The 18,285-nt window shown below is 33.6% G+C and overlaps 2 protein-coding genes and 1 long non-coding RNA gene across 3 annotated transcripts; 1 reads left to right on the forward strand and 2 right to left on the reverse strand.

The window, feature by feature from the left end:
- Positions 1-2,528: 2,528 nt before the first annotated feature.
- LOC144575894 (uncharacterized) lies at positions 2,529-4,592 on the reverse strand. The gene is made up of 4 exons (XR_013518550.1): positions 3,935-4,592; positions 3,658-3,769; positions 3,369-3,582; positions 2,529-2,687 (listed from the first exon to the last, which is right to left on the reverse strand). It is a non-coding gene; the product is annotated as an uncharacterized LOC144575894 (long non-coding RNA).
- A 1,640-nt stretch (positions 4,593-6,232) lies between these two features.
- LOC144575767 (putative receptor-like protein kinase At5g20050) lies at positions 6,233-8,846 on the forward strand. Its single transcript, XM_078326001.1, has 3 exons — positions 6,233-6,375; positions 6,473-7,084; positions 8,266-8,846. Exons 2-3 carry the CDS (start codon positions 6,536-6,538, stop codon positions 8,761-8,763), a joined length of 1,047 nt encoding a protein of 348 aa, XP_078182127.1. The 5' UTR covers positions 6,233-6,375; positions 6,473-6,535; the 3' UTR covers positions 8,764-8,846.
- On the reverse strand, positions 8,771-13,083 carry LOC144575275 (uncharacterized). Its single transcript, XM_078325369.1, has 2 exons — positions 12,024-13,083; positions 8,771-8,856 (listed from the first exon to the last, which is right to left on the reverse strand). The coding sequence occupies exons 1-2, from the start codon at positions 13,081-13,083 to the stop codon at positions 8,771-8,773; spliced, it is 1,146 nt and encodes a 381-aa protein (XP_078181495.1).
- Between the last annotated feature and the right edge of the window lie 5,202 nt (positions 13,084-18,285).

Genomic DNA, 18,285 nt, shown 5'->3' on the forward strand with positions numbered 1-18,285 from the left:
TTGGATGATCATACAATGACCTTCAGTTTGGTATCAATATATCAAATGAGACATCAGAGCAGATTTTGCTGGTTTGTGCCTAGAAGGTAAGAATATCTAACTAGTTTCAAGTTGGTTAAGAATTTAATTTATGAATGCAAGGTACTAAAGCAATAATGTTCTGTTTCATATTTTGAAGTTCCAAAGCTCTAAGAATTTTATCATCACATCACAGTCATTAATCTTTTGATAAGTTCTAATCTTATTATACGCATCATAGGCTACAAAAGATGATTACGAAATCTTCCGCATCTCCTACAATTGTTATGAATGAGGTATAATACTTTGTTAGTCTTATTCATAACAAAAATAAATATATGCAACTATATAATTTCTTTTGCATAATGCATATGCTTAACTGCTTAATTATCTTCTGAATCAATCATTTCACAGTATAGAAATTACGAGGTACTTACGGAGGAGAAAATTACGAGCAATATCTCTAGACCATGGGATAATCTTCCTATAGATTTGTTGGAGTTACTTCTACCGCATGTGTCTTTGGTTGACTCCGTATGCCTTTTCGCAGTATGTAAGGCATGGAGTTTGTCTTCAGATTCAATTCAAATGGCGAAAACATGGCCATGGCTCATGTACCAGGAAAAGTTGAATGGCACGTACAAGTTGCTTGACCCTTTGAATGGGAAAGAGTATACAACAAAAGTTGAGTTGCCTTCATCTGCTTTCCCTACTCAAATGCTTTGTTCCAAAGATGGCTGGGTTGTTGTGCTCGGTACTGATCATGCAATGTTCATGGTCAACCCAATGATTCAACATGTAATCAAACTACCCGCTCTAGAAGTAATTAGTGAAGATTTTCATGGTATCACATTTGCATCAGTTTCGACTTCATTAGATTGTGTTGTGATGGGAATTTGTACTGACAGAAGTTATTTTTCTATTCAAATCCATGCATGGCACTTTGGTGAGGAGGAATGGACTGTCCTTTATGATGGCCAAATTCCATTTTTAATTGCCAATAAGAATCCTGTTTTTCTCCATGGGCAGCTATATTGCATGGGAGAGACCGGAGAGCTAGGGGTTTTTGATCTAGTTAAAAAGACATGGGTGATGGTCGATAACCCAGACACAGTTTACTTCGAGGATGAGGATGAATCTTATATTAGGGGCATCTTTGATTGTTTTCTGCTAGAGTTGGACGGGGAAGTGGTATCAGTTTTCAAATACAACTACATGTATCATGAGATATGTGTTTTCAAGTTCGACAGACTGATAATGGAATGGATAGAAGTAGAAGACCTTACAGGTTGGACACTTTTGCTTGATCCGAGAAGCTCTTTTGCTAAGCCGTCACCACACAAAAGTTGGTCTAATAAGATTTTCTTCACAGCAATTTGGTCTGGTACAACCAAGATGTGTGCATCGTACTGCATGGAAAATAAAAGATCTGAAATGAACTTTTGTGATATGAAGAAGCCGCTGGACTGTGTTTGGTTTGAGCCAAACTTGATTACAAAAAGTTTGATGATGAACCCAAGCTAGTTGATGGCGTATGCGCAATTGTTATGATACCCTTATTAATTGTTGCTTTCCTTCTATCCCTTTAATTTTCAAAATGTTTATGTTACCATCATTCAATTATTTTTGCGGAGAATTTTTAATTAAAGAAGTTAATTATAACTGTTTGTAGTGTCAAAACTATACTATCTAAATGTTTGATACACGTATCGTAAATGAAAAGAACAATGACATTGGCACTTACACAAAAATTACTGGGCATACACATGAAATTGTGGCTGCAACCGATATTTCTAACAAACTTTTGATGCCATGGATTATAGCTGTAAAACATATAAGCACCTTTTATCTTACCAGTTTCGATATAACTGAATTCGCATCCCCTGAGATATCTCAAACATTGAGTTAATCTTTGGAGAATCTAAACCGTTAAAATCTTTCTGCATGAATATCAAAGATCAATAATAATGGCCTCTGCATTCCAAATAAGCACCAAAAAAATTTGATCCAGCTTTAAATAAACTCAAACTGACAGAGACTGTTTTTTTTATCAGAAAACATGAGTGAAACTATGGTACTATGCATAGCGCAAATTGGTATATAATATAAATCAATATTTTCGTAATTAAAGTCCTAGCAATCAATTATAGATGTTCTCTATATGAAAATGTATTTGTAGAATATATTTTACATTCTTTTTTACTATTTGTTTATATAGGTAGAAAATTCCTTAATCTAAAAAATTTAGACCATTCAAAAGTAGTAATTATTTTCTATCTCAAAAACATAAAATTTAGTCTGCAAATATATTTTTAATTTTTCATAGGAAGACCAGGTTGAATGATTTAGATCGACTATTTGAACAATAAAAATAAAGATATTGATTTAGTACCGTAGACCCACTCCCAGAAACTTGCTTGTAGAATTTTCATTAATGCGGTAATTAATAAAGATGGATTATTGAAAGGAAATTATACATCCTCAAATACATAGAGACATACCAAAGAATTTAATCTCTTTCTTTTCTTAAACGGATTATCCATTGTATGTGTATATAATAGGGTACATATATTTGATTGAAAATGGCAAGTTAGTTTCTATCACAAGGACATCCAAACTCTTCCAATTAATATTGCCAATATCACACCATTCATCCAACCAAAACCAGTCTGCATCCAAAAAAAAGTTTTCAACTATCAGGGACTAAGCAAGGAAAATTACACAATTTACTTGGTATATAAAAAAAAAAATGCAGACACCGTAAGTACTAATAAAAAGTCCTGGGTCAATTATACCAGGCACACACTGATTACTTGTGGAGCAGGCAACCAGGGGTGAAATCAGACTTTCAAGCTATGGGGTTTAATCATATAGATTTTTTATGTTAAATATGGCGGTCAAATTTACAAACTATATTGAAAATCATGTATAAGCACAGAAATTTTGAAAATGAATGGCAAGTATTGACCTGACTTGAAAAGGTTAAGACCAGCTTGATGGGTTCATGAGTTTCTTGGGACCCGCATGGATTTGTTCAGTTGTTTATTAATATACAAGGTCGACCTCACAATTAGCCGGTTAGCCCAATATTTAGTTACAAAATTAATAAAAAAAAGAAGATCCAATATAATATGTCAGAAAAAATAAAAATAAAAGCAAATTCTGCAATGAAGAATTGTTGGTTTCTGAACTTGACCTAAAACTAAACTAATGTTGCGTCAGTTTTCGGTTGATCTGCCTGTGAATAGGGTCAGAACTGGCATGTTATTTTTCAATAAGCGAATGTCAACCTAACCCAAACCTGACATATCAAGTAGCAGAAGAAAATAAGGATTAATTATTACACTTACCTGGAGCTTATATTCACCGCCACCCCCAAATTCTCCAGATGATTCCACATTGCACTTCTCATGGATTGCACCTGACTTTTTATAGGCAGTAAGGTTTGTTTTAATCCAATTTAGGGCCATACTCTCTGCTAAATGTCTTGCTTCTTTGCAATGGGCACTGGCCAACCCTTCAACTATCATGTGCTGTAATGGAGCCCATCCATTTGGGAAATCCCTGGATAAAAAATGTTAGCATTTCAATAATCAGTTTATAGTATTTTATTATTTTTATAATAAAGGAATGACCAACCATTGTTGCCCAGTATTTGACAGGGAAGTAACAATCCTGTATTCACAAATCAACCCTGATTTCTTTAGGCTGTTTATAATCAACTCTTCATTGTACTCCTCTGTCAGTTGATCTGAATATACAAAAACATGATTTTAGTAAGAATTCAGTAAATTTTATAACATTTTAACATGAGCAATATATCCTTGATTGACAACAAGATTGGTTTGGTTGGCGGTGATAAAAGATTTTGTGACATTTGGTAGTTTTTGAAATATAATATGATCAGATGGCAAACCTGGATAATGTGCCAGAAGCTGCAGAGGCACAAAATTTGAAGCAATTTTTTTTCAATTTTAAGAGCCAGGATTCCAGCTATAAACACCACAGCAGAATCAGATAGTAAATGATTAAAAAATCTAAGTGCTGCTTTACATTAAGTGCTCTATCAAGGCTTAATTAATGTAATGGCCAGATTGTACCAGTTTCATATGGTCACGGCAAGTTACCTTGACGGATTTCCTAAGGAACCAGTAATAAATGTTTGTCTGGTATTGTAGCCATATCTGAAATACAAACCTTGATACTAGTACAGGATATAGAAAGATAAGCAAACATTAAAACAAACACCAGATGGGCATCATGCTTGTCAAGCCAATAATCTACCCACTGGCTCAAAATTAGGGTTGCATTGAAGAAATCTGATTGCGCCTTTCTAGATTTAGAAACCTCAACGAAATTCTGTGATGTTGAATTCCAGCTGCAGTACATAAAGAACCCCCATCATTGTGTTAGTACTGTTATTCATAATTGATGTGTGTTTACACAGAGACGATGCCAGTAGAAAATCTATCAAGCATAATTATGTACTATTGGATACAAGTTGCTAGAAATGGTAATCGGGCAGATCGAGTTGGTTTAGGTCAGGTTAGGTTTTTGAAAATGTGGATTGGCATGAATTTGGATCAATTAGGCTTTTAATAATTAGGTGAAGAGAATACGTTCAGAAATATTCTACTGTGTTTCAATTAAATTTGCACGAGTCTGATCCACAGAAGTCGCTCTCAAACCATTAAATTATGTATCTTTTTTTCTAGAAACTTGAGTCACAAGTTACTCAAGTCTCATCTAGCAGGCTACTTTTCCTGACAGAATTAATGTCCGTTCTCCTAAACGATAACAACCTACAGTTAATTAATTGTTCATCCACATCACAAACACAGTAGATCCAATCACAAATTAAATTATTTTTCTTAATATTTTTTTGTTTTATTATGAGACATTTCAAATATTAAAAAAGAAATGATACATGGACGAAATCAATTGATTGTTGTCCTGCGGTGTGTTCTCTATTTTAGAATATTTTGGGATACTGCAACCTGAAATAGAATATCAAAATAGATCGATTAATAGAACATAAATTAGCTAACAAACTGCTTCGACAAATCTGTGAAGTAAATATGATAAAAAAATAGACATATATATTGTTGAAATTAGAAACAATATAACCACCAAATTAAATCTCAATATTCTAATTCCAATTCTGTAGCACTTGTGTAGAGTAAAAGCTTATTACACCTGGCACTCTACAATTAAACATGCATACTACTTCAATTTAAAGAGGATTAAATTGCTTACTTCATCTTAATCTTATTTTACATCTCGTTTGAAACAATTTAAATCATGACTAAAATTAATCTGATGAATAAAAAATAGGGAAATAAATTTATATGTATGGTTGTGGGTCCTACATGAATGTAGCTAGGTGGATAAAGATGGTGGATTCACCAACTATTTCTTCTAGAAGAAATTGAATAAAGAGCGAGGTAGCTAGACTAAAGGAATTTCATTTTTTTATGTTTCTCTCTCAATTATATATTCGAAGAATTTTGGTGGAATAAGTGAGAAAATTTTAATTCTATTGCAGGTTTTGTTTGATTGGGATAAGATTATGACGACCTGAGAGCATGGAAAGAAATTTCGGAGGGGAAACTTGACTTGACTTGGGATCATTCGCTTAACATTAAGAATATTTAAAATTGTCACATCAAAGAGTATAAATCAAAATTTATCCTAGTTTTACCTCTAGTCTCTGTTTGCAAGGTAAAGCAATAAAGCCCATTCCACCTCTGAAAAATACATCAAAATTGTGGGGAAAAAAAATCATATGGCCATGCAAAAAGTAGAGATCATAACCTCAGCCATAGTAATTTTCTTACTCGCAGTTGAATTTATCCTAATTTCTGCAAAATTAATCCCAGCCAATCTACTAACTAATATATTTCAAATCTTGATCTACTTTGCCGTTTGTTCTCTCCAAGCCAACCAAATATCAACTACGAAATTGAGGATTTTAATGTTAGCTTTATCCCTGGGTTTAATCACAGTGATATTTGCTAATCATTTCTACATCCGTCCGTGGCGATGGCAATTTGTTTTCCGTCTAATCTATGCAATCGACTGCGTGGCCATGCTGAATTTTTTGCTTATGAAATTTTCACATGATCAGAGAAGCACAGTTCTATTTACAGCATTGGTAACAGACGGGGTTCTGATATTCAATAATCGTCGAAATATAGGAAAATTTAGTAAAAATTTTACGATGATTGGATTAATTATAGTATATGTATTACTCTCTGTTTTTCATGTAAAGCAAATCTGGGACCGGAGGAAAGTACCAGCGATCGCATCACTTTTCACTGTGACTTTGGTATTAGGTATTCTCCTCCGCCTCTACTGGTACGACAATGATAAATTATCTGTATCAATTGCAAGCATCAATGCTTGTTTATCCCTTGTGCCGTGGCTGTGGCTAATGTGTGCCCCAAAAATAAAGGCATGGTGGCAAGCCCACAAAGAGCAGGAAACAACCCAAGACGAGCAATATGATTTCCTCGAGATGGCCGGATTACCTACAAGGTTCACAATCAAAGATCTTGAAACGGCAACAGCAAACTTTCAAGAACGCATAGGTGAAGGTGCTTCTGGTGCTGTGTTCAAGGGGACACTAACAGATGGCTCTACCATTGCGGTAAAGCGGATCAAATGGCAGCCAAGTGGCGAAACAGAATTTAGAACAGAGATGACAATTATTGCAAGTCGGCAACATGTCAATTTAGTGCGCCTTCTAGGGTTTTGTCTCTCTCCGAGAGGAGACCACTACCTGATCTATCCATTCCTTGAAAACGGGTCTCTTGATGCATGGCTTTTCACGGATAACGGAAAGAGAAGCCATTTAACATGGGCGTTAAGGTATCGCATTGCAATTGATGTAGCCAAGGCACTTGCGTATCTCCACCATGAATGCCATCAGCGGATCTTGCATCTCGACATCAAACCCGCAAATATTCTCCTTGATGGAGAATTCAGGGCCCTGCTATCCGATTTTGGTATCTCAAAATTGATTGGGAAGGATGAGAGTAGTGTCATGACCAGAGCAAGGGGAACGGTAATTATTTTTTTTTTTGAAGGTTAGTTGGCAAAGTGCCAATCTAACAAGTATATTATAAGAAAAGTTTATTTACAATCCTTAAATTTATACACTGAACTTTTCGGTCATCTACCCTGCTTACCTACCCATCTAATTCTATTTGTCGAAACTTGCCTGTAGCATTAGGCTATATGCACTCGCATGTCCCCTACCGCTACCCCTCTCTTTTGCTTCCCAATTTTTATGCATTTTGTATCCAATCATTGATTTCTAATACCGTGCTCGCAATGACCATTCCCACTAGTCTGTTTTTTTGAGTAAACAATTTTTTGTTCCTTTCCCTCCATATTGCCCATGCGCCTGCAGCCCATACCGTATCCCAGTTATGTTTATGCCTCTTGTTCAAACCTGATCTGATTTGGAGCCATATATCCGGTAAAGATTTTCCTCTAATTGTTTGGAATCTGATATTGAATTCCCCCATGATCCCTCTCCAGAAGGACCTTGCATAGTGACATTCCCACAGCATGTGTCCACTGGTTTCTATCTCGCTGGAACTACATAGTACACAACCTTGCGATACGTTGCACCCTCTTGTTATCAGGACTTCCTGTGTAAGCAAGCTGTTTTGAGATATCAACCAAATGAAGATCTTTACCTTAGTTGGGATTCTCAATTTCTACAGTAGTTTGGAATATGGACATCTGGTACCCCTATCATGTACGGCCCGATATGCCGATGCACATGAGTACTGGCCATTCCTCGTCCATCTCCACACCTTCCCTCCATTCACCAGGTCTAGCTCGGTTGAGACTTGATAGAAGTTTAGGCTTCTCTCAAGATCCTTTGAGAAGAAAGATCGGCCTTCTACTTCCCAAAAAGCTCCGTCTATGCCATAAATTTTCTGTATTGTCTGTGCCCATTGACTGTTTGGGTTTTGTTCTAGCTTCCATATCCACTTGATGAGCAGAGCTTCGTTTTGTGTAGCCAGATCAATAATACCCATGCCCCCATTCTTTGTCAGTGTGCATACCGTTTCCCAGTTTATTTGTGTAGCCAGATCAATAAGCACCATTCTTCTTTTTCAAAGCTTTTTTTTTTTATTATAGCTAATTTTTTACATCGAGTTATCCAAGTTTATTTTGTATATTACAAAAATTTACATCTTACCATATCAACATATTTTGTACCACAATCAGGTTGGTTACCTAGCTCCGGAGATGCTGGTGCCAAATGCTATCTCAACCAAATCAGACGTCTATAGCTACGGAATGGTGCTTTTGGAGCTGCTTGGTGGGCGTAGGAACTTCATGTTTGTGGTGGATGGAGAGACTCAACAAAGACGGAGCTCGTATTTCCCACAAATCGTCAGAGAGAAAATGATGCAAGGCGAGTTAATGGAGGTAGTCGATATGAGCTTGGTCAAGAATGAAGAGATAAGTGAGGAAGAAGTTACGGTGTTATGTCGACTGGCTCTTTGGTGCATTCAAGAGAACCCAATGCTAAGACCTACCATGACAGAAGCAGTTGAGATGCTGGAAGGTCGCACACCGGTGCATGTGCCACCCGAAAGCTCGATGTTTATGATGAATTTTCTGGATGTGCAACCGTCTAGTATATTTGGCCGAACTAGGGAGGATGAGGCCACTCTAATGTCAGCCAATGCTTTGTCCATTTCCATTCAATCTGGTAGATAGAAAACAATTATATGCTAAGCCCCAAATGGTTCTTTTGAAGATCAGTTTTCGGAGCCGGAACCAAATCTGCTGCCCACATGTGTGCAGGAATTCCTGCCAACAAGGTCCATCTTTCAATTATGAGTGTTTAAATCGACGGATGGATCTATCGGCAGAAATTTTCCTGCCCTCGGAACCAGAACTCCTATTGCTGGCATTATTAATGGAGTCTATTGATTACAGGTGCACCGGCTGGGTTAGAAGTTAGAACACAACCTTTTTGTGGGGAAAAAGAGAAAAAATTCCTAGTAGAATCTCATTATTGTGTATTTACATGAATAATTGTGGTTTCGTTTAGTTTCAATTTGATTGAGTATAAAATTTTATCAAAAAGATCTCTACAGAATTATTCAAGAATAACTAAACGCGGATAATACTTACATTGCATACGGACTATGGTATATACAGACCTAAGAAATACATAGCGTGTGACATTTTTTTTTTATTTGAGTGAAGGTTGGAGATCAAGTCATTTAATTTTTTTTAATATTCACAAAGAATTTTTTTATTCAGATTTCAAATCTGATATCTCTCAGGGAGCATTATCTTTATTACTAAATCAAAAATTGATTTTCATAGCATGTGACATTTGATTTGTATGAACTGGTAAGGGGTTATATAAAAAGTTTACGAAAACAGACCCAAACTGTCAGAGATCAGCTTGCGGTGAAACTATTCAGGGGCTGATTTTAAGCCCAGTAAGGCGTATGTGCTTATAGCCACCTCAATAAATTTAAAAAAATTCATCATGTGTATTGAAACATAATTAATTTCTTTTATATATATTAGCAGCTCCTAATAAATGTAATGTAATAATTTCAAAGGACTTTAACGTAAAGTTTCGAAATCAAGACTGCAGTTTTTTTTTTTTTTCAAATTGCGATTTGATATCGAAATCGATAGCTTTGACTGTGTGAAGAAAAGAAAACCAATCTTTGAAATTTGAGGTCAAAGATAAAATCGGAAGTTAAAAACAAAACAAAAAAAGGGTGTTAACGGGAAGAGAAAAAAAAGGAAAGTAAATCAGAGGAGCAAAACAGCCAAGCCAGAAAAATCAGAAAGTAAAAATTATATTGGAGTGGAGGTCTCAAGACATTTTTTTTCACTTGTTTTTAATTGATCAGGTTTGTGTTTGATTCATTGACCGTTTGTAAATTATTAAACTGTTGTTCGTTATAAGTTTTAGATAAAAATTGATTTCACTTTTATTCTAAATTCAGAAATGTTAATTTTACTTTCATGCTAAAATATTAATATTTTATTTCTCTAATCATGATATCTATTAGATTATTAATTTTTGCATAAAAAAATGAATTATGTCAAAAATTATTTGTATACGGAATTATGGAAGAGAAGATTTATTTTTGTTATAATTTGTGAGAGAATATGAGAAAATATTTATGAGGGTAATGAGGAGCCTATTTAATATTTTTCATATGAAGTGCAAAAAAAAAAAAATCGACATTTAGGCAATATTATAAAATAGAATCCTAGTTTTATTTACTTCTTAATTTAGCAGGTTGTTTTATATGACACACAATTGATTACCAACGACCACTTTGTTACCTTGTTTTTTATTATTTATCAACCAATACCTCCATTCTTCTTATATTAAACACGTAGATGTTATGATCTGTCAGACTTTAATTAAAAGATAAAATTTTGGATTAAATATCAACCTTTTGATCAAATATTCAGATTCTATGCATCTTTTTATTTATTTTTTACGTGTAGAATTCTAAATTTATTTAGACACACACTCACTACACGTACTCTCCACATGCAAGTTGTATCATCTTTCTGATTGGTCATGATTTATTTCTATCTTTTAAAAGTCATTTAAAGAATTTTTGAATTGCTTGATCATGTCTTTATTTCTTTCTATTTTCATATCATTTAAGGAATGTTATTTATCATTTAATATGTCATTTTACTTGAGATTTTTTTATTAAAATATGTCAATAAGATAAAATTATAAAAAATATATATATGTATATCATCTAATATGTTATTTATATATATATATATATAGAGAGAGAGAGAGAGAGAGAGAGATGGGCTACGGGGAGCTATGGGGTAAAATGAGTTGGTGCTCCATGGCATTATGTTTTTATTTTCAAAATCCAAACGACCGATCTGAACCATTCAACATGTTCTCCATATTGAAATGTGCTTGGAGACCAAATTTTACATTTATTTTGGAATTTTTTACTATTTATTAAGCCACTTTGAAAATCGCTAATCTAATGGTCCAGAAATTTTTACTGTTTTTTTATTGTTCACAGCAAAACAGCAATTTTCAAAATTGCTTAATAAATGGTAAAAAAATTCCAAAAAATGTAAAATTTAGTCTCCAAGCACATTTCAATATAGAGATCATATCTAACAGTTCGGATCGGTCGTTTGGATTTTTAAAATGAAAATATGGCGTGGAGTACAAACGTGTTTTACTCACCGTAGCTCATCTCTCTCTCTCTATATATATATGTGTGTGTGTGTGTGTGTATGTATGTATGTATGTATGTATGTATATCATCTAATATGTTATTTAATTTACTATTTAGGGAATATTATTTACGTGTAGAAGTCTTTTGATATGTTTTAAGAAATGTTATTTGTTATTTAGTCTAAATTTTCTATAAAAGTATGTCATTTTGTATGATTTTTTTTTGTTCTCTTATAATATGTCCCGGTGTAACGCACAAACACGATATTTATATTTGTGTATCAACATGCAAGTACTTATCCATTAGACTATTAATTATACACGAGTATACAAATGCCATATAACAGATTGGTCCATCATGAATAATTTCTTAAAGAATTTGAGATCATGTTTTGTTTTATCGGATGATCTTTTGAAAGGAAAGGAAAGTCCTACTTGATAACTGACAATGAATTCATCCAAGTACATAACAAGTAAAATTACAATGGTGGAATTGAGACGTGGTTACATGTTCAGCAAAACCAGAGACGTACACTCTGCCTTGACACAAAAAAATATTTGACAATCTCAAAGTCCTAATTGATTAGTGATAACACTATGGAAAAAAGAAGTAGACAAAAATACATCACCAAGTAGATAAATAAGCCTGAATTAGATGAATGTCGTTTGACATCACAAGGCCAGAACCAGATTGGCGGTTGCATATAGTAAATAGCAAACGGCTCAAAAGTTCCCTTCTTGATGTGGTAAATGCCTGAATGAGGATACCAATAACCTCTGCAATGGAGTTTATGTGCGTAAGCATCATCAGTGTAATAAATGCAATTCCCTTGTATGCCATCAAGGCCAACAATAGATACTGTGCGAGAATATCCGGGACCAATAAATATTGCATTTTCTCCTATGTTGTTAACGGGGCTCCACAACCGGTCTCTGTGGTCAAGGTCCAAGTTATACACACTCATTTTGTTGCTAGGATTATGGCCCCATTCATTATCCCTACATACCATCATAAGTTTGTCTTTGAACTCAACGAGGTACTTCGTAAGGCCGTTCAACATACTATTTCTTATAGTGAGAGTCTTCTCTGCTCTAAAAGAACAACCTTCCAGGTTCCAGCAATGGAGAGTGTCAGTCAGTCTCGCCATGGCATAGATCTTTCCACGATAAATAACGGCATCTTTAAAATGCCTTTTGAGATCTAACCAGGTCCACTTGTCGTCTCCAACCTTCAAAACTGCCAAACCATGTGGCCAGAACAAACCTAGTAGCAAAAGCCTGGTATCATTACCAGAACAGTTGTCATTCACCTGGCAAATAATTACTTTCTCAAGTGAGTTCCAATAGAAAGTGTTCTTCTTAGGTATCCATACATCGAATAGGGGTCCTTGATAGCCATGGGGGAGTTTGGCAGAGGGGAGAAGGTGGTTAGTCCCAGTGAGGGGTGAGATTAGGTGCAGTTGGTGCTGTAACTTTAGGTTGGTACATACAAGCCAGCCAGAGTTGGAACCAAGGAAACGAGTGTACTTGGGGGAAGGGAACCGGGTGGAAGAGAACGGGATGGAACTACGAATGCAGTACGATGTGGCAGTGGTAAGATTGTAAAAGGTAAAATCGATGTGATCGGGGTTATATTTTGAGGTGGCAGCATTGAGGAGCAGCCAAGGCACGGGTTGTTTGAGGCAGAATGGAGGGAGGGTGCCGGTGGAAAGGCGAGGGCGGATGGTGGAGGCCCAGGCGGTGCAAACAGCAGATAAACGGAGGCAGCTGAGGATGTCGAGGCGATCGGATATCTCTATCAGCAAGTCGGATGGGAGATCGGCCCATGTAGCCATTATTGATATAAATTGATGCAAGAAAGAGGGAAGAAAATGTTATAATTTATATTAAAGATGAATAAGCATGAGGAAAGTACGGTCAAAATCAAGACAATAATAAATTTAGTCAAGTGTTCTTTCTTTGGTTGACTTCTAATTTATTGTCATTCTTTTTCTATTTTTCTTTGCTCTCGGTATTTAATTTGGAGGTTACGAGATTCTTAATTCAGGATGTACAAAAATATAAGAAGGTTTGTCTATTTTCAATCATAATTAAATTCTAGGCGTGTAGTGTACCTTTTTATAGAGCAATTACATTCTTTTTAAGCAAAAATGTTTTTAATCAGAGACGGCCTTCTAAATAAAAAATTCCGGGTCCAATATAGAAATGTCACTGGAATTAATTTCGGGTCCAATAGAAATTTGAACTAAACTGAATATGGTAATAATTTGATTAATTTACATTGTTAGAATTTAAATCAGAAAAGAAAGACGAGGTACCACAGTTGGTTAGAGAAAAGATTTAAGAATTGTTGGTTATTCGAAGATTGAGAGTTTGATTTCCTTTTATAATTTTGCAGCCTTTCCAAAAGTTAAAAAAAAAACTTAGATCAGAAAATGATTGTATATACATGAAGAGAACCTATTCAGAAATCTACTGTGTTTCAATTAAATTCGCATGAGCTGACCCACAAAATTCGCTCTATAACCATTAAATTATGTGTCTTAATATTTTTTGTTGTGAGACTTTTCAAATGTTAAAATAGAAATTATACGAACGAAAATAAATGACTCTTGTGTCCGGCAATATTTTCACTTTTTTAAATATTTTTGGGTAATACAACCTAAAATGGTATATTTGGTTGAAGTGAGAATAAGTTATTTTTAAAAAGGCTATTCAGAATAACTTGTTCTATGTTTGGATAGAGTTTAATAGCTAGAATAGGGAATTCAACTCTTTTGTCTTATTAGAATAATTTATTTTTACAAAAAGTTAGATTTAGTTTATCTAATAAGACAAATGACAAAAGAGCTATTCTAGTTCTTATTGTTTTGTAATCAAACATACCCAAATAAAATATCAAATAGAATATGAAATAAAACATAAATAACTGTCTTAATATTTGAATTAGCTAACAAATTGCTTTGATAAAACAGTAAAGTAAAGATGACCAAAAATAGACAAAAATCTTACCAATACAAGAAGCTACCAATTAAGGGTTTATTTGTGCTTCAAGTACCTCCGTTGGCTCCTCGTTCACCGGAACTGAATTTCCTGCTCATTCTTACCAACAAAATCCATATGTCCGCAATTTAAAAAGTCATAATTAAATATGGAGAGTATTTGAATTTTGAAAAGACAGAACATATATTTCAATTATAATTGTTCAGATCATGAATAGATAGACGGATATGATGTGAACTTGAACTTATGCTTGACAATCAATCCTTAATGCAGGCATTAAATCGCTTGTATGTCTTTCAAATTTTGGCTGCCTTCATATCTCCATTCCATTATTAAGCACGTTGGTTGTCCGATCCGCCAATGGCTACGATTGAAAGATAAAATTTCGGATTTAATCTCAATCCTCCAATTACATAATCTATCTTCCTTTGATTTAATGCATCTGAATAATATATAAAAGTCTAAATTTAACTAAAAACATACTCACCACACGTACCACCACACGATGTATTACAATTAAAATTAAATAAACTCTAAAATTGAGTGATATAATTTGTTTCCTTATTTCTCCCTCTCTAATTTAGCGATACAATTATGTTTCCTTATTTCATTCCTTATTACTCTTCTATGTTTCTATAGTTATTGCAGTGAGAATTCTAGAAATATTATCAATTTTGATTCTACGCAGGACAGGAAAAATAGAAAGAAAACAAAATTAGAAAAGTCACCAAAAATATGAAATCATTGGTACTTAAAATACTAATGTATTTTTAATTTCATGTTTCTTCATTCAGTTTGCTTACGGCATGGGTATTATATATGATCACCTGTATCAGGTATTCTATATTTGTACAAATTAATTTAAAATTAGAATGCTATTATTTAAAATCATTGGTACTTAAAATCACATCATTAAATTATTATAAGAAATTCACGATTCAAAAGTAATTAAAAATACAAATTCATATAATTCTATTAAAAGATCACGTCACTCAATTTTTGAATAATTATTAATTTTATTGAATGTTTTTTTTTTCATAATTTTTTTTGTCTTAACCATATGTTCTATTGCAACGCACAGGCACGATACTAGTAATTAATTAAAGCTATATAATTAAATTCGAGTGACCAACGATTATTTCACGTTTACGTTAATTATTTTAAATAGTAAAGTTAGTTGGGTTAGCGACTATATAGTTTTCATTTTTGGTTGCGCTGTGTATTCTGTCTGTGTCTGTGTAGTCCATTGTTGAGAAGCGACTATATAGTTTTCATTTTTGGTTGCGCTGTGTATTCTGTCTGTGTAGTCCATTGTTGAGAAGCGATTTCTCATTGACTATCAAAAACTACTCGCTACACAATTGTACATATATGTGACTTCATAGAAAAACGAATTTTGTTAACCGTGAGATTGAAATTTTATAGGATCCAACGGTTCATAACTACTATCGCGGAGCACTCTCTCCTGCCGTCATCATGCCTGGGCCTGGTCGCCCGAGTGCTTTTCAGCTCTTATGGGGTTAATATATCAATATAATAATAGAAATAATGATTTAATTATTTTTAATTAATTGATCAACGAAATTAATGGAAAACGATTTTAATTAAATAATATTCACAGATATAAGACAAAAACATTCAAATGAGGGACCCCGTCAATTCATTCCTACGAAACTATATATATTCTAGAAGAGAAAGGATCCACTTACATCATTTTTTTTGTGACACCGGATTATACTCTACAGTTTTAAAATTCAAACCGTTCAACATGATGGATACATTATAAAACAACTATTTTGTAAAATACTTGATAAAAAATAAAAAATTCAAAAAAAATGTAAAATTTGATTTGCAAGCACATTTTAATATATCCATTATGTTGAATGATTTGGATCGACTGTTTGGACTTTAAAAATTTTAAAAATGTAAGATGTAATCAGGTGTTACCAAAAACAGTGTAACTGGATACATCCATTTTCATAACTTCCCACAATCATAATTGGGAAAATTTATATATACATTAGCGATTTCTCTAGCCAGCAACCTTTCCATTATTTTTTTTTTAAAACCTTCACAAAAGTTACGAAGTCATGAAAGGAAATCAAACTCTTAACCTATGTATACAATAACTCTAGAATTTTTTTTCTAACCAATTGTGCTACCTCCCCTTTTTCACAACCTTTCCATTATTAAAGTCACAAAAAGATTAGCATTTTGTTGAATAAAACCAACAATATAAGATAATGTTATTACCTTAATACTCCTCCATCTCCTTTCTTTGGCATATTTCTCCAGAGCCCCCTGAATTCTCTCATATTCTGCATCACTTCCTCTTTTAGATCCAATTACAGCATCAGTCAAACATCTGGATAAATTGATAAATACTGCCAAATGTTACTAATAAGTTATTAGCTGACAAAATTCAAAGATGGAACTATACTTCTGGGTAAAAACTTTTTAGAACCTGCTTGACTAAACAATGTGCGGCTTTCAAAAACAAAACTTATATTTGTGTATAAAAGAAAAACTTTTTCCTCTCAAATTGTGGTTCCGTCGAATCGTGTTTGGTTGACCAAAAAGGGTACAGTAGGTGAAAGATTTAACCTTGTATCATTGAAACGCTTGCTTTTAGTACTTAACTCTTGAGAAGATTGGAGGGATCCCTCTAATGTCCCTTGAAAAAAAAAGGATTATTTTGTCTCTTCAGAGATAAATATTCTGTTGCATTTAGTTTTTATAATTTTCAAGCACTTAATTTTATAAAATCAAGTTTTAATAGAAGTTTGGAACTAAAATACTTAATTTTTTAAGTCTATATATACTCCGAAAAAGAGGTTAAGTTTCAAGATTTTTGCATATGTTATGTTATCAACACCTTTATTCATCCAATTCTATTCTTTCTTTGTTTATAATAATTGGAGAGTTCATACTTCTTTTTGTTCATGCTATATATATCTTCTCATTTAAAAGAGAAGATATGTTTCTATTTCTCTCTGTATGAATTTTCATACAACTAATCTTGTTGATATTTATTATATATGTTTCAGATTTTTGAAAAATTATTTTTATGTCTAAAATGTGAATATTTAAGATTTTTGTTTTAGAAACATTTATAGTAGTCAGTAGATGAAAAATCAACAGTTCAGCCTCACTAACAGTTGATTCAATGGTTTTTACATTTAAGCTCATGCACCGAGCTTGAACTCATTTTTAGCTTCCACTCTTGAACTAATCAGTTTTCATTTGAATGGTAGGTACTGGTAAGTGGTAACCTCTCTTATTTTGATTGGCACTGAACTATGTAATAATGGAGTTTTTGACATACAAACTGGCATGGTCATCTTGAGACGGTAACGTAGTCCGAATTTTAATCAGAAATAGAAAAAAAAAAAAAAAAAATACTGATATGACTAGCAGGCGTAGTGACAAACAAATAGTTCGGATCTGGTTCGGCGAGGTCAAAAGTTCGTGATTCGGAAATAATTCGGTACTAAAAAAAAAAAAAAAAACCCAAGAAACCCCCCAATTTTTTTTTTTTTTAATTTCGTGTTTTTTTCACATATTTTTCGTGAATAATTTGTGATTCGCGTTTTATTCGCGAATAAAATGTATTATATGTTTTTTTTTTCGTTTTATTCAGAGTTCGGTTTAGAAACGAATAAAATGCGAATTTATCGCGTATCATGTTACTATGCTAGCAGGTGACGGAGTGCCGTGAATTAACCAATTTAGATTGTGAGTTGTCAAGATGCGGACAAAATTTTCTTTAAAGATAGATAAAAAAATTTCTCTAGAGTAGATAATAATCCTATTATATATATACTTATGTTTGGTTTCAAATTCAATGTAACTACGTCACTGTCTTGAGGGCACTTTTTTCCAAATACCCAAAACAACTGAATACACGTATCAGCGTCATTGCTATAGTTAAAAATTAATTAATTAAACAAACGTCATTCAAATGAAAGGACTGATGATGCGAAAATTTGTGTAATTTGTATTGATTATTCCGTGATTGAATGTGAAACTAAAAA

The sequence above is a fragment of the Carex rostrata genome, chromosome 24, assembly GCF_964058835.1.
Source record: "Carex rostrata chromosome 24, lpCarRost1.2, whole genome shotgun sequence".
NCBI lineage: Eukaryota > Viridiplantae > Streptophyta > Magnoliopsida > Poales > Cyperaceae > Carex > Carex rostrata.